Here is a 26,220-nt window from a genome sequence, read left to right as displayed (position 1 = left end):
CTTTTTATTGATGCCTTGTCTGAAAATCTCCTCAAGGTTTTTGTATTCTTTTGTTATGAGAGGTGAGAAATCAAATTTGATATTTGCAGAACAGTACCAATATGAGTTGGATGCAGTCCTTTGGATATTTTTTTTTTTTTTTGTCTAACTGGTGAAATTCCACTTATTCATCCAAGGAGCAGCCTGAACCTCAGGACTTTCTTAACAGACAGGTTGTGTATGACTCTAGTGCAATATTCTCCATTGAGATAAAGACTTTATATCAAATTAGCATGAATGCCTTATCTTTCTTTCTGTGTCTTTCATTTTCTCAACTAATTTCATAGAAAAAAACTATTGGACACTCTTCTGAGGGGATGTTGCAGTCTTATATTAGCTATGCAAAATAAATTGTTGTGGTTGTTTTTTTTTTTTAAAAAAAGAGGCTTAGCCCTTGGTGATGGTGGGTTGAGGTATTTGATTTTTTTTGTTGTTGTTGTCTTTCTCTCGAAGAGGTCATGCAACAATCCAAAGCAAATTAAGAATATTGAATGGACCAGGAATGAAGAGGAAGCCCAAATTATGTCAAACCATGGACACGGTTAAGTGAAAAAAGTTGTCTGTGGGCACAGTTACCCCCTGATACAGTGCTTAAACTTGTTTCTATTTTCAGTTAACTGACGTCACTGGTAACATCTGCACTGACTGTTCCTATTGTCTGGGAACATTCATTTGACTGAAGTGGATTCTTCATACACTCCTTTCTAAGCCTCCTTGAAGTTTTAGTCCTCATCGAGTTAAGAGAAAGATCAAAAATGGGCACCCCATAAAACTGGGGAAGGGTTGTCTCGACCTCTTCCATGATGAACTGCTGCCATGCTGTGTAAAATGTGACACACACACAGCACTGATGGTGAGGTTCTGGTCTAGGAAGGAGACAGTGAAAAGTTTCCTGGGCAAGCTTATGTCTTGGCTTTCTGCTGAGTTTCTCCTTTTGAGACAATGCATGGATTTTGGTTTCAGGGCTTGCAAGCAAGGGAACAATCCATAAATAAATCATATAAATTCAAGGAAGCAAGTCAGGGAAGTCTCTGCTGTCAGCAGAAAGACCGTTGTCAATTAGGAAGTTTCTTTTAATTATGTTAAAGCATTGCTTTGAGTTGGATTTGACTTCTGAACAGTGTCTCAACCTAAAGTTGGGTAGAGCAAGAAGTGGTACAGAGTGCCCTTAGGTCCTCTGGAAGGTAGTTTTGCATCATTTCTAACATCTGCAGCATCTGTCTGTCTTCTAGTAGATTAAATTATAACAGTGTTCAGCGTTTGACCTGTCATCACTTCTTTGGGCAGATGGTAATGTTCTTTATCAGTAACTGAGCTATTATTTCTGTGTGTGCTGCAGCTGCATGGACAGATTTAGAAAGCTTGTCACTTCTAATATAATAGGAACCAGCCCCATAAAAATTCAGGTTTTAGTAAAAGCTTGGCTTGCATTGTAAATTCCTCCTGAAAAATTACGTGGGATCCACTGTAAATCTTCTGTGTGGAAGCTCTTTTCTCTCCCTCATGACAAATCTCTCCCTCCCTTAGCAGGCCTCTGTGCAGCAACAGCAGCTGGTAAATTTGCGGCATTATCATGGCAAGCGGGATGTGACAGCCAGGAGTATATTTCAAAATATTGGGAGGGAGAGGAGCAGGCAGGGCTTGCTGGTAGTGCACCCCAAGTATGGTTGGAATTGCATCCTTGGAGATCCTGTGCACTACAAGAAAGAATTGCAGGCAGCTCCTTGTGTCAGTGATCTCCCCCTGTGTTTGTCTGGCAGGCTGACTTGAGTCTTCCGTCCAGCTTGTGTGAGAGTGCACAACCACACCAAACCCCAACCCAGGCTGTGCTCTTCACTGTGTGCAATGTGTAGGGACCAAAGTTGGAAAAGTATTGTGGGGCAACGATGCATAGGTGCAACCAACTGTAACTATCACCCAGCCTCTGTGATATTTTTATATCCGTCTTGCCTGCACTGCCATCTGTTACCCAAGGTAGGACAAGTGAACTGGGTGTTAATAACTGGCTATAATGAATGCACAAGTGTCCCTCCTGGGCTCTCAGCAAGGCTTCATTAACTTTGCTTATGGACATGAAGGTCACGTTCCACAAGGTGTACTGCTCTGCACTTTCTTTCTGAAAATGAATGCTGTTATTCTTCATTATGCACTCTGGAAGTGAATGCTTTAACCAGTGGAGCTCCCCTTCTCCTGTAGCTGCTCTGCTGTATCTTGTGGGAGCCTGGACTTTGTTGTGCTACGCACCACTTGATGCCTCATGTTGCAGGAAAGCAAGGAGCAAGGGCCTCTCTCCAGCCACTGCTCTGGACACACATAGCATCCTAACCAAAGTGTGTCATGGCAAATAAACTGCTCAGAGTGCTTTTAGCTAATTACATTTTTTATTACAATATGGTGTGTTGCCAAAACTGAAAACTCTGTAGAGTGTATCCATGTCTACAGCACTTCTGGGAAGCTGGAAGAGGAATGAGATTATCCTCATTGCTGGTGAAGTATTTTTGCAGCATGTGGGAGTCCAAGTCCCCATTCTGCCAGCTTCATGATGATCTGTTGTGCAAAAATTAAAAATTTAGCCAGTAACATAATAATCACTGGGGTGTATCGGACTATATTTCAAGCTATAAAGTAGAACTTCTGTCTTGAAAATGTGTATTTTTTAACATAACTCTATTCTTGCAAAAATCTTCAAAAGTTCTCATGTTTGTTCTAAAGCTGAATGAAAACAAACTTCTAACCCTGTAACACCACTGAGAAACTCAAATGCTGCCCTTCAGTATGCTCAAACAGCAAAAGGCACTCCAGGGCTGTGAAGCTGTAAGATCCAGTCTGCTGTTTGTAGGCATGTGCTGTGAACTGGGCAGCTCTGGAGCCTGGGGGGAAACAGGAGCCAGTTTCTATGGTCAGCAAGCCCTTACTTCCAAGGAAGGAGCTCAGCGTGTCCGTCTCTGACAGCGATGAAGACAGCTATGCCTGAGCTGCCAGGATGCAGCAGCTCACGTATTAGCTGTTCCCTACAAGCTTCTTGCCTGTCACTTCAGCATTGCTCAGGTTCACTTGCACGTATCAAGTATTTTATTTTTTTTTCAGGAGAACAATAGAGGACCCCTAACTTTAGGTCTCTAATCTTGCTTCCGCTACTGCCAAGCTCTGGATAATGTAGCAAAGGGTTAGCTGGTGCAAAGAGGATCTTCCCCAGAGTAAATCAATGCCAGTCTTAAGAGAGACTTTGAATGGCACCTTTCTTACCTGCTGTGGGTAGGGCCTGGCAGTTTTGTGCCAGGTCCTTATGACTAATTTGAGCTCAGCTATAATCCACATTGTAGAGCATCAGTTTATGAGACTCTGAAGACCAATTTCTGCTGTCAGATACAGAGGCAGAACTGTTACTATTTAATTTTTTACCACCTGCCTGTTTCTTGTTATTTCTTCACTCTGTGCTGCCTGTATATCATGAAGCTCTGGCTCCAGCCTGCTTCTCGTTGTAGGCAAAGATATTCTTTACTACCCTCCCTGTCTTCATTCCCATTGACAAGAGGATCTTGTCAATATGCCAGCTTTAGGAGAAAACACCAGAAAACAATAAACATTTCACATTTGTAAACATGCTTTTTTTTGCTCTTTCTAACCTCTTGCTGTTAAGCAACCAGCTACTTTGCATACTGTGGGTTAACGGAGCCTTTAGCCTGTGATCTGACAGGGATGATGGTGCTGCACATGGAGCTCAGGCTTCTCAGTCCAGCACAGATGAACACAGCACAAACACTTCCAACAGCTTCTGTTTCTGGTAACTTCCATCATGAGGGCTGGTTGTGGAGAATGTTGTAAGGCTGCTAGAGCTTTTATTGATTGCACACCCTTTGAATCAGCTTGCGTTAAATTTAATTAAACAACACCCCTCCAGAGAGGTCAAGGGGATCACGGAGCCCCTGGGTATGCACTCAAGAGCAGGGTGTGGGTCAGTGAGTCAGTGGGCTGTGCCAGCATCTCAGCATGGCAGTGGTGGGTGTCAGGTGTGAACGAGCCACACGTGCACTGTTCAGTTGTCTTGGCATGTTATAGCACTGCCAGGCTGAGAGCTAATCCTGGCCTTCTTCAGGAAAATGAGCTTGTGGCCTCTATTTTCACAGATTGAGGGGGATGCTGCAGAGACTCATTGTTTGCCCTGTAGGTTTGACAGGCTTTTCACAGACAGAGCCTCTTGCAGAAAGGCCTGAACAAAATTGGTTGTGCTAATCAGAAGAATGCTGCATGGAGGCATGAATCCATATTTCTGAGATTAAAGGTGATCCATCAGGTAGAAAAGACAAATTCTCTCTTTTTCTTTTTTTTTTTTCCTAAATGGAGAAAATATGAAAAACAGGAATGCTAAAGAACACCCTAGATTTTTTCTAAATGTGTTACTGCCTGCTTTGATCTATAGCAGCAGGCTGCAGGTAGGTAACATAGTGTGATTTTTCTTTTTTTTCCCCTATTCTTACAAGTGGACCTAGGGAATGTCTTCCTACAAAATACATCCAGGGGAGATCCTGACCATGCTAAAGTCAATGGGAACATTGGCAGCAAGTTCAGAGAGGCTAGGGCTTTTTACAGAGCACTTCTCTGGCTCCTCCAACCCTCCTTACACTCCTCCTGCCTGTCTTGACTGTAGTTCTTGGCATGACTATGGCAGCATCCTTCATCTAGAAGGGTCCCAGATGCTTTGCTACTCCCCTCTGTGTCTAAGGAAATCTCTTCTGCCACTGCAATGCAGCTCCCTTCATGGCATTGCTGTTTATTATGTTTCAGCACCATCACACAAGGCACGAGCCACTATCCTGTTAAAGCCATGGTACATATGGGTAACAGAACTGAGCTGGCATTTGTCCAAGTAAGATGCCCTGATGCTGCGCAGTCTGAAACATTCAGCTCAGCACTAGAATGCGCTTCAAGCCTGTGCAGGGCCTGATCCTGAAGTGTATTTCAGTGGGCATTCACTTACTTAATGTCATTTGGGATGAAAATCTCCTTCTGATTGCCTTTGTGAGGCTGGTTCTCCCTAAGGCAAATCTCTTTTGCTCTGTGTTTCCTACTGGAAAGAGGACTCTTCTCTTTTGGGTTGACTGAGACTGAGGGGATTTTTTGTTTATTTTATTGGTTTTGGTTAAAAAATAAAAATTTTAAAAAGGCAGAGGAAGCAAATTCACTTCAGAGAAAAATCATATTTTGCTGAGCAGCATGATCCAAATAGGAAAATGAAATCACAAAGAGATTCCAAGGAGAGTTTCCTGATCCCACAGGAATACAGGAGTGAAAAGGACTTTCTGACTTGCTGTGTCCTGTTGTTTGCTACCGAGTATTAGACACTAAGCTACTGCAGTCATATCTTACATGTTCCAGAGCCTGTTTCCTTTCAGGTCTGCCTGCTGTTGGGATGCCGAAGCCAGGATCTGTGTGTGTCAGTGTGTAGCAACAGAAAGCCATGACAAATCTCTAAGCACCTTATTACAAAATCAGAAATTCATCTCTTTGCCAACCTCAACTTTCTTGCAAGAAGCAGTTTTTAAATAGAAAATCCTAACACTGCAGTGTGATAAAAGCAGAGCCTCCATGTACCTTTGTACTTCCTACAAGTGAGTGTGCTTTGCAACTTTCCTTCAAAAGCCGATAAAGAAGGCTGCTTCCCCTCTGCAGTTTTATCCAGGGGAACCTGTCGTCAGTATTTCCTCTCTCACAGCTGTACCAGGGCACAAGAAGTCATCACTAGGTCAGTTAGGCCCATCACCTCTAAACCATTTATGGTTGTGGTCTGAAATAAAGCCAGAGCTCATAGGTAATGAGAGCAGGTTGCAGAGCAGGTTTCTGTAACAAAGCCTCATGGGCATTTGCTAAGTGGAGGCAGGGTTTTTGCACCACTTCCAGCTCCACAACTCAATTTGAGATGTGGTCTCACCCTAAAACGCACCATGGAAACAGTTCTAGGTAAGCATGAACCATGTAAAATATCACCCAGGCATCTCAGTGAGGATGTTTCCTTGGATGCAACTTCTACAAATGTGGCAGAAAAAACTGTCAGAGTCCACCTTTGTCCTCCTCCTAAGTTCCTGAGAGGTGAAGGGAAATATTAAAATACTCTAGATGATTTCAGTAGATTTACTCCTACTTATACTAGTTGAACATATGGCCTTATAGTTTTCTAATTTACCCACACCAAGTATGCTGTATCTGATCAAGGAGCTATCTTTCATATTTTAGACACTAAATTGGACAGGCATGTCTTGCCTGCCCAGTGTAATTGAGAATTGCCCATCCAAAATACATCTTTTATCTTCAAGTATGACTTATTAGAATGATTTTGAATGACACACATTTAAATGCTACTATTTAATGCAAATAAAGATTTAGATCCAATTATATTTTTTATTTCATCCTTATGCTAAAAATTTTTGGAAGATGCAATGGGTTTTAAAACTCACAGGAGTGTAAAGCGACAAAAACCTGGAGTGTGTATAGTTACATTTCTGTTTTACAGGAGTACTGATGTCAGTTTAAATACAGCAGCAGTTTTAATGCTGTCGGTGCAATTTTCACATGCCCAATTTGCTTCTAGATCAGTGAAGCTAAATGTGCTTTAAAATGCATGAATCTTTGTTTACTTTTTATGACAGTAGCCCTTTAGATGCAGTAGTAGTACTGTAAGTGTGTTGCCTCATTGTAATTAACTTTTATGAGTTTATTTGAAAAGAAATATAAACTTACATGCTTTGTAGTAAACTAGAAATTGATACAAGATAATGAGAAAAGCAGAATTGTTATATATAAAAAGAAAGACCCTATGATGATAAACTGTTCCAGCAATAAATTTGCTGCTTTATAAAGGTGCCAGGTGGATCACCGAGATAACAAGTAAAATGAAGACAGCTAATGTGTTTCCCACAGACAGATTTAGCCTCATCTGACAGGAAGAACAGCACACCCTCCGGGTGCTGGGGCCATGTGAGACACAGCCACCCAGAGTCTTCCTTAGGTATGTTTAATCCCCTATTATTAAACTTGAATTTTAAAATAAAGATAAAGGATTTAACCAGAATTGCAGGGATTTTACCAAGATTGAGTTCATTTTAGTCTATGTCATTGTACATATATATTTACCTGTGACAGCTTCTTACAGGGACTTAGATATTTTAGATATGGATTCTAGTCCCAGCCTAGATGTCCCTTTGCAAAACTCGCCTGAGTTCAGCTTCAGCTGTAGCTCAGGCCTCCCTCATTCCCCCAATCTGTTGGCCATCTGGAGAAAGACCCAGTTAAAATGTGCACCGCCTCTCCAACCACACCACAAAGCCTGGTGCTCAAGCAGCATCTGCTCTGTGAGCAGGGGAGCTGCCTGTGAACTGACATTTGCTTCTATTGATTTTTGTAAACAGCATGATTTTTTTTTTTTAAAGAAGGAAAAAAAAAAGAGAGAGGAATAGTAAATTCCACAGAACAGCAGAGTGGAAAGGATAGCAACTCCTCTTAATCTTTACCAAAACACTAAATTAATGTAGGAAAGTGGGATATAAAATATTTTCCATTTAGAAGCATCATATGTGTGACCTGGAGTTTAAAAAACAGAGGTGACTACAACAGCCTGGCCTGAGCTGTGACAGAGGAGTGCATCTCAATGGCTTCATCCATTCTGTCCATCTCAAACGACCCATACTAGTTATTACTTTTACTTCTGTTTTCTCTTATCCATAAAAGCCCTTACTTTCCATCCTCGAAGGTGCCTGCAACTAAATCTAGAAACACTTTCACACACCAAATATCTAGGATATATTCTCTCATGCTGAGAACTTGCTATCTCTTCTCACTCACCCCAGCAGAGTGAAACTGGGATGAGGAACTGGTTAGTAGCATGTGTTTCTCAGCACTTGCCAATGAGCAGTTATAATTTCCAGGAACGGTCCTACTTGCAGTCTGTTGTAAAGATTAACATATGGCTCATTTTCCTGTGCTGGCTGTAGCTGCAGATACTGGAGAACGTAAAGGGAAACACAGAAGGACTCCAAGGATGGTCAGCTGTATTTTTGTACTCAGTCTTCACTTAACGTGTAATTGAAAAACTCTTTCATCCTTGTTCTGTTTGGAAATTATGCCCTGTATTCACTCAGGAAGTCTGTTGTTGCATGCAGATAGATGATATATTTGTGTACATCCTATCATATTTGCTGCTTTTACTGTATTGTGTTATGGGCAGCATTTTGTGAAAATAAATATGGTTTCTTTTCAGCATATGGTAACCTTAATGTTCTTTATGTGATTAATACCATATCATAATTTCTTGCCTAAGGGCTCAACCTGAGTGATGGTGACATGCCAAGACCCCAAGGAACAAACTACTGCCTTTTTAGAAGAGGTGTATGTAATGGGCCAACCTAGTCTTTGAGCTCAAAAGTATGGAAAAATCACTGCCATTATGCAGGGCAATACATATATAGACAGCCGCTTTAGACAAGATGGAAAGAAATACAGAGAAGCAAGGTGAAATGTCTGAAAAGCACTTAGATATATTGTAAGACAAATATACCAATGTAATCCATTGGTTTGAATTATGAATGTTTCCAGGATTGGGTCAATTAACTCAGAATTAACTCAGATTTTTCTTCTACTTGCTTTCACATTTGTCTGTTGAATTGGTATCATTAAATTCTACTTGGCAAATTATGATTTTAATGTCTCTCCAATTCACATGACATATCCCTTGAAATTCTGGTTCTAGAGTTGTCTAATATTCATTAAAATATGCGCAAATACCCCTGTAGGTTAGTTTGCTTCCCTGAGACCAAATGGTAAGTGTAGCATTAAGTTCCTACTTCGTGGATTATCAGCACGTGCTGGGAAAGAGGCTCTGATGTCATTCATCTGCTTGCATGGTAATTAAATGGAAATTACATTGATGGAAGAGGGGCCACATGCCAATTGCTCTGCTTTGCACTAATTTGCACGCTGCCTCATTGATGCAATACAACCCTTTTCTGAATGGACAACTCACAAGAGAAATAGAATGGATCCTCACTAGCTTTTCTGCCAAAATTGTCATTAAAGATGCTAATGAGATGAGGGGAATTTGTGCATGAGCCTGTCACAGAGCCTAGGCTGTGATTACCAATATGTGCTATAGCAACATTTTGGTATCATGCATTAGTTTCAAATATATATTCTATTTTTCCAGCCTCCTTCATGTTTTCTGTTTGTAATAAGTCTCGTTGTTGGAAAACTTTACTATTCTTGCAGGAACTCTGATAAGCACAGTGACAGCAGTGGGTTTAGTGAGTGAATCTCTCCTATGAGATGTCATCTTGGGTCCTAGGTGAAAAAGGTTCAGGACTACAAAATTCAACGAGTAATGCACAAACATGAAATAACCTAGTTCCTCTACCAACTCTTAGGTGTGAGATTTTATGGGCAAGGCAGGACAGTTGATAAGGTTCTGTTGATTCTCTGTTATTTTGGTTTGCTTTCTATTACTGTTGACATGTTGGCAGCAGGCTCTCTTCTCCAGCTGTGCTGGAGTTATAGAGACAGACCAGTTGTTACCCTGACCAATCCGTTTCCACTTTCTGATGTATAATATTTTTTGCGATGTGTTTATTTTAGGTAAGTTTTGGGTGTTTCACTTGTTTTTATAAATGTCTATTTCTATCCCCAATCAGAGGCAGCAGCTGTAGAAAAAGGTCTTGGTGTTGTTGAGATATGGAAATTGTATGACAGGCTGTTACCGTACCTATTTGGCACCCACTGGGATGCAGAAGACTGTAAATGCGTGTCTGACACCTATGAATATTGATGGCTGATTTTAGAAGGCAGCAGAGCTCTGTCCTTATGTCCGCATGTTTGTTCTGAATGGTAACTACTTCTCACTCCTCTATGTAAATTTTGAATTTGTTGGGTAGAATTTTGCATTTGCCAGTTAAGCTTTTGTTGATTCCTTCTGATCAGCTGATCTGAAATGAATGGAGATACTGCATTTTAACAGAGCAGAAGACAAAAGTCGTGAGTCTACTGCTAAAATCTAGTTAGCTGTCTCCATCTAAGACACACAACAGCAGAACAAGGTTATATTTTTGATATAACACGGCAAGTTGATGTTGATAAAGATGAACACAGGAAAAACAACTTCCAAAATTAAGTCCTTCAAACATACCCGTTACTTTCCATAATCATTTTTCCAAGCTTTTTCTAGTCCATATTGGGATAAGTACCTCTTGTATCTTGGGAGTAACTAGTTCTACTACGACACCCATATTACTCATTTACATTTGTTAAATCTACCTCAACACTTATTTTATTACATTTCGCTAGATTATTATGTTAACACATTATTTTATTATCATAGTTATCACTGGTTTTGATTTGTAATCAAGTGCAAGATTACACTGTAATAATAGTATAACCATGATAATAAAATAATGTTGCATTTGATTACAAAGCAAAAACAAGTCTATCAAAAAACCCGATGGTATAACTTAACTAAATATCATTTCTTTAGTTTCCTTTTCCACCTCATGAGACCACTATAATTTTCTGGGTAATAGTATTCTTTCTAATATATCAGTACGCCCACACTTCATTTATCCATATTAAATTACATTTCTACTTCAAGTTAATGGAACTTACAATAGGCCTACAATTTCTGCAAAACTCAGAAATAAAGGAGTACAACTGTACCCAGACGGTGGTCATATGTTAAGTTTCACTTTGCCTCTGATGTTACCCATCTGGTATACATTCCAAATGCTGAAACATTGTTATGGGAAATGGGATCACCTCATCCTGCATTGCCATTTTGAACACAGACTTTCTCAGGATTCAAAACTGTGTACCTGCATCATTTGTCAGAGGGTCATAAAGTTAGGGAGGATTGATGTTGCTGCCTGTTTTCTTTTTGGCTGAGGGATGTCACCTGAATGCCAGGATATGAGGATGAAGGTACTTGTGTTGGAGTAGTCTGAGGTGTTTCTAAATCTTTGGATCTGTAAAGAAAGCTGTGCTGAGTTGACTTTTACGTGTCCTCATGCAGCAGTTTGACAATAATTTGGCATTTTATAGGCTATAAATGCTGCAGTATGAAAGCGCCATAATCCAAGTTTAAATCATATTCCAACTTCAAGTCTTTTATAGTAGACTCTGTTAGTAGTGAGCAGGTTTATTAGTAATAAGTTGTGTACAAAATGCTTACAATAATGCAAATCCTTAACATTATATTATGTGGTTTTACAAGTTGGGCTGTCGCACCGAATGACCAGTTGGTTGCTTGGAGTAAAGGGCTGATTTAGCACGCTGCATTAGCCTGGTTGGGGGGTGTATCAGCTCTGCCGGGTGGGCGTGGGGTGAGCAGAGGTACAGAAGCCCCATGTTTCTGAAGAGGGACAGTGCAGTTTTGGCCACACGCAGCCTTCCCAGACTCCTGCTTTCTCAGGATTGCTTTGGATGCTTGGATGCTGGTGACACAGTCACCTTCCTTCTTCATGGCAAGGGGGCTTGGGATGACCCAGTCTTCTCTGAGTATAATACCCAGATGGGAGGTTGGTTCCCAGCTAGGCTGAATGAATTAAATCCTACGGGAGGGCCAGGAGTTGAGTCTCTCAGCTGTAGCACTGGTTGCTCCTGGGCTGAAGACAGAATTAGCCTGCAGGCCTCTGCAGATGAGAAAGGAAGAAATACTGCAACATGCTGAGGTGAAGTCTGCAAACCTTCTTCCCTCCATGGCTTAATGTACAGACATCCTCAGACTCTGATTCTGTCCGTGCTTCCCCACAGAGAAGTTCGATTAAACATGAGCCTTTAAAGTTCATGCTTTCTTGTGGTGATGGAAGTGGAGCAGGCCACACCAGGGGCTCTCCTCTCACAAGTCCATGTCCTGCAGGTGTCTGGGCTGTCTAGGAAAGCCTCCTGTGCCACTGATGGAGAAACGGGCTTTCCAGCAGGCACCACGCTGTCCGGCTTACATGCCGATGAAGCTTCCAGACCTAGTCCTGCTCAGAAAATTATTTTCCAGGCCTGTGAAAGGAGTCTCCAGGGTTCCTATGGCCTGGCAAAATGGGGAAACATCTAAGTATTGTCAGATAACAGGGGGAAGAAGTGGGGAAGAACAGCTGGGTAATTGAGGTTGACAGTAGAGGGAATGGGACTCCAGACTTTGAAACACTGTACCGGAAGAAAAGGCTACTGAAATGTTATTTCTCAAGTATTGTGCAAATCTGAGAAGAGCTCAAGCAGTTAAGTAACTTGGTCTAGTTTAGCTGCACTTGTTTGCTTCATCTCATTTCTACATCCTATTCCTCAGTTAAAAGAAAGTTATTCGCAAAATTTTCCCAAAGTGTAAGTCTGGGTCATACCACTACAAGAATCCTGGTGGATAACTGAATATTTCTGGGTGCAATCTGGAGGTTGTTTGCACACTCGCCATGGTTCAGCAGGTTATTCCTACAGAGTATAGAACTGACTAGCAATACATGCATTTTCCAGATTGCTATTAGATTTACTTAATTAAATATTTGAATCTTGTTTACATACTGGATGAATTCTGTTCCACTCCTGCTTCAGGGAAGGACAGTGATTCTCCACTGCATTGCCTTTTAATTGGGGCAGGTTGCATGTGCACAGATTACTATGCTGAGTTTTTTAGAAAACAGTGGTTTGCTCACATGTTCAGATTTCCTTGGGATTACTGCATATGTAATAGTGTTCACTAGCAAACTATTTCCTTGAGAAAGCCGCTGAAGGTGCTGTTCTATCACCTTTCAGGGTCCCACGGTGAAAGTTTCCACTGTGACAAACTCCGGCTTGACACTTCTCCTATAATGAATATCGGTTCTTGGTCAGAAGCAGCATGGGCATGGTGGCAGAAATGTTTTGCAAGCAGGAGGTTTGCATCTAAGGTATTCAGTGACAGAAGGACAGTAGATGGCACTCAAGGATATGGAGCAGAAATTCTAGGCTTCTTAGCAACCCCCAAATAATTGCTTTTTACAGTGGCTTCTGTGAAGCACTGTCATGCTGGCATTTCTACCTGTACAATCGTGAAGAATCAGAGATGCCCACTGGCTTGGAGAATGCTAAACAGGGAATGCGTTTTGCAAGTCCTCTGCTCTGAGAAATATCAGAAATGGAAATAAACATCTGTGAGTATAACCAAAACATGGCTTATTTCCCTTGCTTGAAGTGATTTCCTGCCATTACCAGTCTCACTGACTACTTGTACTGGCTTTTAACCTCATCAGACAAGAAAACTGTGACTCACACTGGCATGAAGTTCAGCCAGACAATTAACCTACTGTCCCTAATAGCTTTCCTGCTGTTGAGGAAGGTACACCATACAGTAAGAAGGAAAGCTGACTCACTGAACTAAATTCATCCAAGCATTTGAGCAGTGTAGGCTGCACTTTCCATCGGCATTAGACTGGTGCAAGCATAGCACTGTGCTGAACAAGGGCTGAGACAATGGTGGCATCCTGGTCACATCTAGCAACCTGTGAGCAAATGGGAGGCAAAATCACTGCTGCTTTTCAAACTGCAGATCTTGCTCCGTCCTCATGTTATGTTTTATATTTCCAGATGCAATTCTTTACTTTCCCCCATGGAGAGGGAAAAAAATACTAACCGGGCATGCAAGGTATACCAGACTTACAAAACTCCTAAAGACGTCTGCACTGGTATGCTCAAAGTTAATGCTAGTGATTAGCAGAAGATTGTTTAGAGTAAGTAAATAAATTCTTATCAAATTGGCCATCTTCCTGGAATATTTAGTAAAAGCATTAGTTAGTTAAAGATGACAAATCTGTGCTCTCTGAATACGGAACCCTTTACATCAAATGAAGGAAATCTTTATTATAGTTCTTTCCAAAATCAGACATTTTATCAGGATTCAGAGGCCAGTTTGTTCAGCTGCATTGACAGGAGGGAGCCCAAGCTGAGAAAGAGGATTAATCCCAGGTAGGCTCCCACACATCTGTCAGGATGGCACAGATGTCTGAATTGCCACAGAGTTATGCTGAAGTCAAACTAAAGACCAAAAAATTCCCCTCTGTATGGTTTTGTGGCCTCTCACTATCCTCAGAGCCAGTCCTAGGGTTGAGCCATAGTCTAAACTTTATTTGATATTGTTTGGTTTGAGCAGATGACTTCTTTGTTCCGACTAAGGCAACTGCTCAGCAGCCAGTTGTAATCCAAATAATGCCACATCATTTTCAGTTCTGAATTTTATTTTCCTCAGATGATCTGTATGTTTTGGCAGTTATTTCTTGTGATAATGGATCTCTTTCAATTTCATCAAAACTAGGGAAAACTACCTGTTATTGTCACAGGTTTGTGCACTTTGTTATGAAACAGTTTTTTGGAAAATATTTTTATTTTTACATTTAGAGGGTATTCATTTGGTGTCTGTGTTAGCTTGTGGGCTTATTTTCCAGTATGATTGGTTCAACTGTTGTTTTATTAGTTGTTTAGATAACGGATGAAGGCTGATCCATAACCTGCATGAAGGAAATTAGAGGCCACTGTCCTGCCATTGTGCTGACATACAGAACATCAGTAAAAGGAAAATGTTTACTGGTGTGAATATTTTATTAGACTCTGGTTTTGTTTAGATAAAGTATTGTGAAGAACTTATATCTCAGAATTGTGTGAAGAGATCATATGTCTGTTGGAGTTAAAATGCTGTAAGGAACCCTTTATATGATGTTGGTGATACAATTCAATTAATTGTACTGTTGCCCAGTTAACTGTCCATATCACCCAAGGTAAAAATTCCAGATTCAGCTACGGATGCTTAAACTGTGAGCAGAACATTATTGAGCCTAGAAATTTTTCCTCTGACTTCAAACATAGTTTTAGTCTCCGCCAATAAATGAAAAGATGAATGTAACATATGGATTCATGGAATGACAGACTGCAGCAGAATAATTTGATATTTCCCTGAGAAGAGATGCTGCCTTTGGGATGGCAACAGCGTTCTCTATGTTGTCTTCTTAGCAAACATCTCATTTTATTAGCAGGATTGTTTTAAGTATAGCATGGATAAAGCTGGCTCCTTGCATTTAAAATATTACTTAAATGATACTCAAGCAACCTTTCCCTAGATCAGATAATTACATCCATTCTGGCTTTAAATTTGCTTCTTTCTTACAAGTCCTGTGAAGACGGCAAGTTGTTGCCATACTGGATAGAAAGCAAAATCTAACACAGTTATTTAAAATTCCCAGAATGCCATAATGGGTACAATTGTTTAATTTGCAATAAAATACAGTCACATCAATTAATTGCTATAACTTGTGAGGCAAGCACCAAAAGACCTTTGGAGGCTCATCCAGCTGTGCCGGGGTTTCACTTGATGGTGGGGGGTTTCTGAAGGAGACCACACTGTTCTGTGCCCATTGCCTGCTCCCTGCCCCAAGGCCACTTGTGCCATGCTGATGGCTTCACAAGGTGAAAAGCAAATAGCTCAGAGGAAAATCAAAGCTCAGGAATGGTGGCACGGCCCAGTTTGGAGGTGATCGGTGGCACAGACTCAAGTAAATCCTTTGTGCGTTGTTGCACTATAGCAAAATCATATCATCTAGGTGCAGAGGTTCGAGTCAAGCGCAGGGTGCCAGCAATGGTCTCACCAACACCACATCTGGACACAGTGTCACCCTCCTTTTCGCACTTGGTGATCTCTTCCACCCTCTTAGCTATCATATCACCTGAGAGCCCATCCTCCACTGAGCATCTGTTGCGACCCTCAAGCCTTTTTGGACTTGCAGCATTCAAGAATAGAGGTCTTCTAAAAGGCATCTTCACTCTTTGTGTGTAGATTATGTCCCTGTGCTTGGCTGTGGTAGAATATGTGCTATTTAAGGGATTCAGATAGCCTTTTTTTCCTCTAGAAAAATGCAGGCTAGAAACTTAAAAGTAAACACAAGTTCTCATGTAACCCAGCACCCAGGAGTTCAATATGTCAGAAAAACATTAAATTCCACTCTGTTGATGATGCCCTTGAGATCAGCTGTTCCTCTAGCCAGGAAGCTTGGCTGTGCGCATGATCCTGTCTGTGGACATGCTGGTAATCACTGAGGACTGTGGGGGGTCAAGCAAGACGTTCTGTACTTTTCAGGCATGATGGAGATTTTCAACAGTCTCAGTTGTGTGACTCTCAGGGTCATGAATACGGATGTCTCTGAAACATTTGTCTATGTAAATCTGAAAGAAGTAAATTAGCAAAAAAGAGATAACATAGCTTTACACTTACTGATGTGGTATTTCAGGCTAAGAAATACTTTACTTCCTAGATAAGAGAGAAGAAAAGAGAATAATTTAAATTATTTCATTCCCTTGGGAATAATGTAATGCAGTAATGTTAAAACTGTATGTAATTGCTTTCTATTTTTGTAAAGCCTGTGGCAGCTATGAAACTTTAAAATTAATACTGGAAAGTCTGGTTAGTATAAAATGTTTCAGTTGCAATACATTAATGGTGCAATCAGTGCATTCCTAATAAAAAGGAAACACAAGCTTTCTGAGGCCTTGTGGGTTTCTGGAGAATGCATATTAGAGATTACAGTCAGAGTATAAACCCTCTCTATCAAGTGACCTGGAAGAAGAACAATTTTAAATGGGGCCCTGAGCAACAACAAGCCTTTGAACAAATTAATCAGGAAATACAGTAGCCCTTGGGCAGGTCTGGGCAGGACAAGATGTTAAAAACGTGGTCTACACTGCAGCCAGGGAGAATGGCCCTACCTGGACTCTCTGGCAGAGAGCACCAGGGGAGACCCGAGGCTGACTCCTGGGGTTTTGGAGTCAGGAATAAAAAAGATCCAAGGCCTGCTGTACTCCAACTGAAAAGGAGATATTGGCAGTTTATGAAGGAGTTTGAGCTGCAGTAGGTGCAAGATTTTTAGCAGTGGACAAGGGTAGGCTTTTTTTTCCCAGGCCACGACAGTGGATTTCCCTGGAACGTGTGAAAGAATCTTCAAAAGCTGCAAAATCTACCAGAAGTTGACAGCTTTTGGTTATGTCTTCTGGGTTGCTGTTTCCCATTGTCTGCACGCTGCTCTGAGTTACAGCAAGGAAACCTGAGCAAATGCTGTTGTTGAATATTACACTCTTCTCATTTTGAAAGGCCATATCCTCACTTCTCAGGGAATTAGGTGAGGCATCTTCTGGATTTTTGTCATTGACCTTTCTGAGAGTCAGAGCTCTACACAGAGCGGTGAATGGCCTGGAATAAATCTGTGGCACCTAGAAGATGATCAAGAGGTTCTTCAAGCATGTGCTGTGTTGCCATTTTAACTGCTGGGAAATTGTGCTTTGTACTGGGATTAAGATTCATTCAAACATAATGATTTCCTACCATTTTTAGTTCAATTCATTCAAGGCCTACTAGTAGTTAAAACGAAATGTAAATACAGTAAATATCAGAACTTCAAAAGGAGAAATATTAGATGTATTTTAGTTTTTGGCCAAGCCAAGGAACAACATTAAAAGAGGTTGTATTTGAACAGATAAGCATCTCTAGTTCTTATTCTGCACCTCTTAGCTTTGTTTTTTTTTCTATATATATGAATATGTATATATAAATTATATATATGTGTGCATGTATGTATATATATAAAAAATGTCATCATGAGCCTAAAAGACAAAATATACCCTTATTCTTTCTGTGTGATTGTGAAGGGTGGTTTTTACCCTTTTCATCATCCTGATAGATATAAAGCTCTGGCTAAACACAACAAATGTGTTCTGAAGCCTTTTCCAAATTCCTGTTCATGGTTGGAAAAGAAATGATTGCTGCAGCTTACTGTGAGTTTGCCATGAAAAATTTCTGAAGCTACAGGGATGAATTTTACATAACTCTTCGTTTTATTGTGGTGCAAGCAGGTATTTTGTCACTATTATTCCAAATTTGTCCTGAGCATTACACTGCATATTCCTAGGAGGTATCCTGGGGCAGATTGTGCTGGAGAAGTAATAAATGTATACAAGCAATAGTCATTTTTTAAAATGTAAATACAGTGAGCCAGTCCATTTGTAGCGTGGGGTGTGTTTGTCTGTATGTGTACACACAAATCCTGTCTATTCCAGCTTAACACAGAAAGCTGGGTAGAACTCATGAGATTTTGTTTGAGGCTTTGGGGAGTCTATTCTACAGTCCCACAGTTTCTTTTCAGCCACAGGTTCTAACTTTTTTTTTTTTTTTTTCTTCAGTTCTTCCATTCTCTTACAATCTGGAGTAATTCTGTTTTACCATTTGACATAATTAATTTTGCTTCCATTTGCTGTGTTTTGGATATCCAGTCACCTCCTGCTGCAGCGGCTGGTAATTTTGACTCTCACGCAGTGAACAGCACAATGACCATAATACTAGTGTTATACAACATTTTTTACCCATATACATAAAACCTCTGACAAAAGTGATTACATTTCATTGTTGTCATCTTTCTTGATGGAAAGCACAAAAAATTTAAGGGAACTCTCATGCAACAGCAGATTAGCTACACACAGAGATGGCCTGTGACTTTGCCAAAATGCTTTTGAGTTTCTGTATTTTGCTGCCAACAGTTTGTGCCCATCTCAGCTGTTCAGTGACACGCAGGAACTGTGGTTTGCTGTTTTATCCCAGTGCAGGAGATGAAAACCCACTATGGACCATGACTTCTGGTTAAACATGAGCATTTGACCCATGTTTCCACTGAAGGACGACAGCATCTCAGGTTCCATGAGGTGCTATTCAGTGTTGGAGGCACACAGGCATTCTGTAGAAGTTTCCTTCCAGGATTTCATACACAGTGTTTTTACGCTGATCAGAGACAGAAGTTAACACCGATCTAAAAGTATTAACATTGCAATACTCTTCTATATGCTTTTCTCTTTGAATTTGTCCAGTGTAATCTTCTAGCATCCACAAAATGTCTGGAGTCAAAAAAAATCTGCAGTTTGATTACAAGCTGGGTAGAGAAATATTGCCTTTTGTTCTGACCTGCTGGGTTCATCTAATTCCCTTCAGCACTCTCCTATCCGGTCTACCAGCACATTAAATATATGACTGATTTTAAGGGCACAGATTAATTCAAGGTACAAAAATCAGAGTTTCTTACAGAGAATTTGGGTTTTGCTTACCCAGGTGTTTAGTACCGGTTTATTCTTTCTGGAGCCAAATTTGGACTGAGATGCATGCTTTCCATTGGAAATGCAATTACTAAAGCTTAGAAGTGCTGGGGTCCAAGAATTCATTTCATTCAGTCATCTGCACTTCTAAATATATGGTAATTGCTATTCTTTGAAATGAGATAAAATAGAACAAATTAGAGAAATGTTACTTTCTGCAGATAGGGTATTTCTGACGATAAGATTGTTTCAAAGGTATAACAACATTAACAGAATTGTTTTTTTAATCCTTGTTTGCATCTTGGCACAGTCACGGGGCACATTTCCTATGTTTTGTACATTTATTAGAAACAGAATTAGAATAAACTTTTTTCTTTTTTACAAATTATTGGCTTTGTAGGCTGTGTAGGAGTTTTTCAAATGTACACACCATGCTTTCTTAAAAGTAATTGCATTTTGAGATAGGATATATATAATGCACTTCCTATCAAGGTATAGTCATGTGTTACAAGCTGCCATTCTACAAATTTCCAGAGTGACATTTTATTATTACAGATCATTTTAGGAAACTTCCTGAGAAAGTAAAATGTCTCCTCGTATAACAGCCTTTTCAGCTAGAAACATAACAGAGTGCCTCAGGACAGTAAAGACTAAATGGATTAGCCATTAGGAGGGTTCTCCTATCACCTTTATCTTCAAAGACATCCTGACAGTTTGCCCAGGCAGTAATTCTGGGCAGCATTACTTTGATCTGTTGGTGGCTGTCGTTCCTGTAGTGCCAGGGCTGACAGCAGGCAACACCTACTAACCTCACACCATGGGTATGAATGTTCACTGTCACTTTTGCTTCTGCTAATTTTTTGGTTGTAATGCTGTTGCCTAGTTCACATCAGTAGCAGAAGTTGTTTCAGGAGGAATCAGTCATGGGAAGCAAGCAGGTAGCTCAAAGGAAGGAGCAAGAGAGGCTATTGATCATTCAATAATGCTGAAAAGGTTGTTGCTGTAGAAACCTCTTCCAGGTCTAGCAAATGTCAAGAAACAGACCCACTGCAGTGCCATAGATCAGATTGGATCTGGAGGCCTGGAGTCCCTTTCTGGAGACACCGGAGATTTCCTGGACGTCTGCCTGATGGGGAGAGCAGCCATCACCATCACTGTCCCCCTGTGCAGAGGCTGCTGCACAGTCACAATTGCCCCATGCATATTCACACGTGGTGCTTTGCTCCAGGTCTTGTGCTCATACCTCATTTCAGCCTGTATCAGAAAGCTGGCTCTTGCAACTCAGAGGGAGAAGTAATGAGGGATAAAGTGTGACTGAATGTGTTTTAGCCTGGGCTGGCAGCAAAAGCCTGGGGCTCTACAGGGAGCACGGGTACCACTTGAAGGAGATGAGGCTTGTTCTTCCCTAGAGCATTCACTGAGGCATCACTAAAGACCCCGCAAATCAGAGCTTAGCTGGAGCTCTGAGCTCAATTGCAGGTTGATGGCAACAATGTCCTAAGCTATTGCAAAGTGTGAATGAGAGCAGGAGGAGCAGAATTTGATGGTAGCTTCATGAATGGGCTGAGTCATAATTTAACCAAGTTCAATTCATTTGTACAGCAGAGATGCCTTTTAAAGATGCTTCAGCCACAAAGTGCTTTACTTAGTTCCCTTTGACAAGGACCTCTTAAATGCTTGCTGCTTTGGATTTCAGTCCACTTACAGTCCATCTAGTAGGGGTGGTGGAAACTTGCTGAATTAAATGGGTTATCTCCCCAGAGCTGAGGTCTTGTGTGGGTTTTGTGAGTCACTTAGCTCTTCTTCTGTGGGTTTCCCACTGGTAAAATGAGCTAATGTGTCCATCTCGTTCTGCTGTACCCTTTGTGAAGGGTTCCTGGGCTTTGCTGGGACAATTCATAATAACTTGCTCTGGTTCAGTTCATCTCAGGTTTCTTCATGTAAGGTATCCTGGGTCTCTCTTGGCTGGGTAATTTGTTTCAAAATACACTTTCTGAGACTAACATTTCTCCCTTTCCCTTCAAGATCAGTAGGATGGAGCTGCATCATTCTTAACATAACATTGATTCTGCAGAGTGACGTTTCTGATGTTTGGGGTAAACTTCAAGATTGCTTTAGATATCCATGTTCTGAATGAAGACACAAGAATATCTCATTATTCAACTGTTATGAAGTCTCTCGTGTTTTCAGCTGCTATAGATATTGTTGATTTGTTTTGATAAGGGCATTAGAAGCCCAGAGCTTGGCAGGACATGTTATTGATCTCATGCAATCCACTCTAGGCATTAACATGGGAGTATCACTCACAAATCAATTTTCTCTGAGCTTTAATTTAAATACCAGTGCCCCTTGAGGATCTTTCTCAAGCTATACTTCAGCACTGGGTAGACTGATTTATAAATGCAGGCACCCAAATCAGCTGCATGCCAGCTGCTGTCACATGTAAGAATCTAGTCTCTTCAGTTTGCTGGCATACTTGTTTCTGTAAAGAATAATACTCATCTTTGTCTACCTTCAAAACGGTTTTCAAGTTTCAGCTGCTCAATCCAGCTGCTCTGTAAAGGGGCAAGTATTCCTCTTTTATTAAGACACACTGCCTGGGGAGAATATATAAGGTGAAGTAGCATCATTTAGCTAGTTGTTAGACTGTGCAGAAAAACTGTCTGCTACCTTTCTCCTCAGCAGACAGAAACTGAGAAGTATATATCAAGAGAGCTTTAGAAAGGATCAGAGTGACGTTAATGCCATATAGCGCTATGTAATCCATGAAAAGAATGTGATGAGGTGATTATAAATTAATGTAATGTTTGATTTTGTAAAGATATGTGGGAAAGGTTAAGAGAGAGGAACAGAGCTAGAATGGTCACTTTGGAGGCGCTACCAAATTAATATTCCTTTGCCTTTAACTACTGGTCATGGAAAACAGATGTGTGGGAACTGGCTACGGGTTTATGGAGTGTCCAGAGCCAGGGACTGCCTGGTCAGAGGCCCCACGAGAGGTTTCTCTGTCCACTTTTCATGCACGTGCCCCTTACTGGTATTGTAGAGTTTAAATATCCCAACAGTTTCTCAGAAATGGTGGCCTAGCTTCCCAAATTATTTCCTTTTCTTTTTTCCTTTCATTTCTTTTCTCTCTATGTTTCAGATTATGCTTGGCCTTTGCCTAAACAGTTGTGCCCTATGTGGATTTCCCTAGATGTGCTCTTTTCAACTGCATCTATTATGCATCTCTGTGCCATCTCTCTTGATCGGTATGTAGCAATACGCAATCCCATTGAGCACAGCCGCTTCAATTCCCGCACCAAGGCTATTATGAAAATTGCTGCAGTTTGGACCATATCCATAGGTAAGCAATGCGGCTCACGATCTTAACTATGTCTTAATGAATAATAGTGTTACTCCAATTTTCATTTAGTATTTTTAAGAGGATACTCAAATTAATTTACCTGGCCTGCATGCCTGAATATAATAAATGATTACTGGGAAATAGAAGTCTTACGTTGCAGTTGGTCAGTGACCAAAATAAGTAGTCATTTTTCAGAATACCATCACTTTCAATGCTGAAGCATTGCTGCTGTGTACATATCAATATGCCGATAACAGCGGTAACACAGACAAATGGTACTATAAAACTGCTGTGTAAACAAAGCAGAAAATAGCATTAGCAAAGACTCCTGAAGGAAAACCCAGCCAGTACAAATGACATGTCTACACTGCAGTTGCTGCAGTTAAACTTGCTCAAATTCTGATAGCCGTTTAAGTGAAGCAGTGCAGAATTGAAGGCAGACTAACAGTGAGGTATTTACTGCTCTTGCGCAGGCTTTATAGCCTATATTATACCCTGCCACAGCTGGATTGCTGCTAGTACTGAGCTAGCAAGTTTGAAGTCATAGTAAATGAGGAGTATAAAGGAAGACACTTTTGTATCACTTTGATAAAAAGTGATAAATAAAGCATCAGTAAAACAAGAAAAGGCAAAATGATAGCAAGATAACAGTAATATCAGGAATGTGAAGAAAAACATTTTGGGGGGAATTCTTCCAATGTGCTTTATAAAAGAGACATTTGGGGCAGGGTCAGAAGAATACTTCCCCCTGCTGTATTGCCTTTTTGCTTGAATAAGATTCAGTCTTACAAAGATTTAACATTTAATTTTTCTTTTGTAAAGCGGTTGTACTGCAAGGAAAAGCATGTTTCGGGTACTTGAACTTCGCTTGGGTTTTGCTGCTTTAGAAGTGGAATATTTTACTGTATGTCTGGGTGCTGCAGGGGCCACTTTTGAAGAATCCTCCCATGGAAAAAGTCTATGGAAAAAAGCAAAAAAATAGGGGAAATATGCCTTCTCTCCTTGTAACTATAACTATAACAATAATATCTGTTAGAAACAAATTTTCATGTGCCACAGCCTGCTACAGTTCCTCTGGGTAATACAGTCCACAGTGAAATTAGATTGGGTTTAATCAATTCATTTAAGATTGTTATTTATTTATTTTTTATTTTTAATTCTCTGTGCTACCTGTTTGGCATAGGAAAGAAAGCTGCTGAATTCAGTGCGTAAGCAGTCACATGAAAACAACTTCATGTGCAGGATGCTTGGGCTCGATTTGCACAGGCAGTTCAGAGTCGGCACCGAACCTGTGCCCTGGGCTGCACCGTAACACAGAGGGAGTAGCCGGTATCCTGCCCTAGCAGAGCCATATAAATCTCTCAGCAGCATTAAGTAGCACATTGCAAAACCTGGGCAATAAGACTGTTTTGCTTCCATTTCTGGAGCTAACTTGAGTTTTTTGACTGTGTTGCTTTACATGTTGCAGACCTATCCTTAGAAACTTTGGCTAACGCTGAATGTGGCTGCCTGTACAAGTGCCCTGAGAGCTAAGTTGTGGTTTGGACTATGGGTCTAAGGAACAAAGTAAGGCAATGAGTACTTCATGTATGGTTCACTGAGTAAGCAGACTAGTAAGCAAATCTGGGGCCTGACCAGATAGATGTAAAGACTGCCATAGTCCTCCCTCTTCCTGAAGTTACTGGGTGGGGAATGGGCTCAGGACAATGGAAAATAGGAACATTATGGGCTCTACTGTCCCCCAAGGACAAAAGTACCTGAGCCAGGACAGGCAAGGTGCCTCTGTGTTGCTGTAGCTTGGAAAGGAGATGAAATGGCGCTTTTCTTTTGCAGGCACATGGCTCATCAGCCCTCAATAAGACAATGGGTGTGGCATTTATTCCCCAGCATCCTACAGTCTTTAGGAAGAAGCTGTGAGCCGTCGCTCAGCGGGATGTCTGCAGTGCACAATGCTGTGAGGGACTGCCCCCCCCAGGCTGGGAAGGGAGATGTGTTACAGCTATACCTGCATGACCTGCTTTGCTGGGATCAGAGCTGAGAGGGTGTACAGCATGTCTGGGCTTTGCTTATATTTTGTTCATTCTCTTTGATGCAGATACAGCTGGCCCAGGGGATTCTTTGCTTGCATCCCTTTTTTTTTGAAGATACAGGCAGAATCGATACTCCCCAGAGAGTCTGTTCAGGGCACTGAAATGCTGTTGGATTTCCACCCTCCCCAGTGCATGCGCTAGGGCTTACCCATTTACTTGGGCTTTCTCCAGAAGGTTGCATTAAATGGAGAAAGAAAAGTACTCTTGGTATGTATCTAGCTTATTTTAGCATAACTATTTTTACTTCATAAATGAATTTAGAAATGTAACAGACACAGGAATAAACTGAACATGGAATAAAAGAGGAGAACTCACCTCAAGTGTATTGTTGCTCTCTTCCGGTTCTTACCTGCTTGTTACTTGGAAAGGCCTGATAAAATCCTATGCAATTTTCAAGAGGATGAAACAGATTAAGTAAAATCATCCTCCCTTCAGTATTAAGTATCACAAAAGAGTTTGTTCATTTCTGTACGTATCAAATTCAAAGCAGCACTTAAGTGCAGGATGCTCAGTTTGCATTTCCTAAATCCTGCTTCAGCTGGACTGAAGAAACTTTTAAATGCAGCCCATGTAAAGAATCCTGAATTCTGTTTCTGAATGAGAATTTAAAATAGGAAGTAAAAACCATGTAATTTATCTTAATTTAGTATCTTTTGCATTCCATTTTCCTGAAATGTTAATGCTGACAGCAAAATACATAATAGAAGTTCTTTGCTCATTGAGCTATGAATTTGGCAGTTTGCACAAGCCTAAACCTATGATTAGGTTTTTAAGCAGGGGAACATAACAGAGTCCTCCTGTCTGTTGACAATTGCTTTATGAATGGGTCTTTTCCAAAGTCCTCTTTGTTCCAGATTAAAGTACAACACAGTCACTTGTCCTGTGTTTTAGCAAATGTAACCTGAGCAAGACTTTTTGTGTTAGAGAAAAAATGGGTGCTTTGAAGTGCTGGGCTTGTAAAAATGAGTTTTGTGATAGCGCAGTGCTGAGGCTGGAAACAGAAATGTCGGCAACAGAAATATCCATAAAATTGAAAATGAAAATAAATTATAGATGTGATCTTTCTGGCAGAATCTTGATGTTGTTTCAAGACTTCAGACTTTGCACGTTGCAAGTGCAAAACTTTTCATTAGTAACATGTGGACTTAAGCATCTCACTGGACTCCCTCTATCCTGGCCAAGAGAGGAGATCCCCATGCAGCTCTCAGCAGCAGTGAGGAAGAACTAGTCAAACTCTAAATGCACACTGTATAATACGGAGAAAGTGTGAACTGGGTAATATTAATATAAAAGAAATGTGAATGGAAGAACTTCAGTGATGTGGAGTGGTGCACACACATTGCTTCTGATATCAAAATAAGCAAAACATTTTAATTCTGAAGCTCCTTGTGGCCCAGCTGTGTGCCTACTACTGCAAAAGGGATTTTCCTCTGCTTCCCTGAAAGTTCAAGGTTTGGTCTTTCACTAGAGACCACCAAAATTACACATGCTACCAATTTCCCAGCTCACGGTTTTACATTCTCAGTGACAGTGTAAATTCAATTTACTTGATAAGTGACTGAGATAAGGCCATCCTTCAAATTCTGCTCTTTGTATCAGTGCCATAAGCAGATCCCACATGTCTTTTGTTTGAAAGCA

The 26,220-nt window shown here is 40.8% G+C and overlaps 1 protein-coding gene across 6 annotated transcripts in view; it reads left to right on the top strand.

Annotated features, from left to right (window-relative positions):
- HTR2C (5-hydroxytryptamine receptor 2C) overlaps positions 1 to 26,220 on the top strand; it is a 98,749-nt gene that overhangs the window by 61,115 nt on the left and 11,414 nt on the right. For 5 of the 6 annotated variants that reach the window (XR_012630665.1, XM_074882335.1, XM_074882337.1 and 2 more), the window contains one exon: positions 22,292 to 22,492. The exons of the other annotated variant lie outside the window; for it this stretch is intronic. Coding sequence is in view for 4 of the 5 variants with exons in the window: in XM_074882335.1 (XP_074738436.1) it covers positions 22,292 to 22,492 (201 nt within the window). In the remaining variant the exon portion in view is untranslated. The remainder of the gene's footprint in view (positions 1 to 22,291; positions 22,493 to 26,220) is intronic. 6 annotated transcript variants of the gene reach the window in all.

The sequence above is a fragment of the Strix uralensis genome, chromosome 13, assembly GCF_047716275.1.
Source record: "Strix uralensis isolate ZFMK-TIS-50842 chromosome 13, bStrUra1, whole genome shotgun sequence".
In the NCBI taxonomy this organism is placed as follows: Eukaryota; Metazoa; Chordata; class Aves; order Strigiformes; family Strigidae; genus Strix; species Strix uralensis.
The sequence above is the reverse complement of the archived record's forward strand: the minus strand, read 5'-3'. Positions and strand labels throughout refer to the sequence as shown.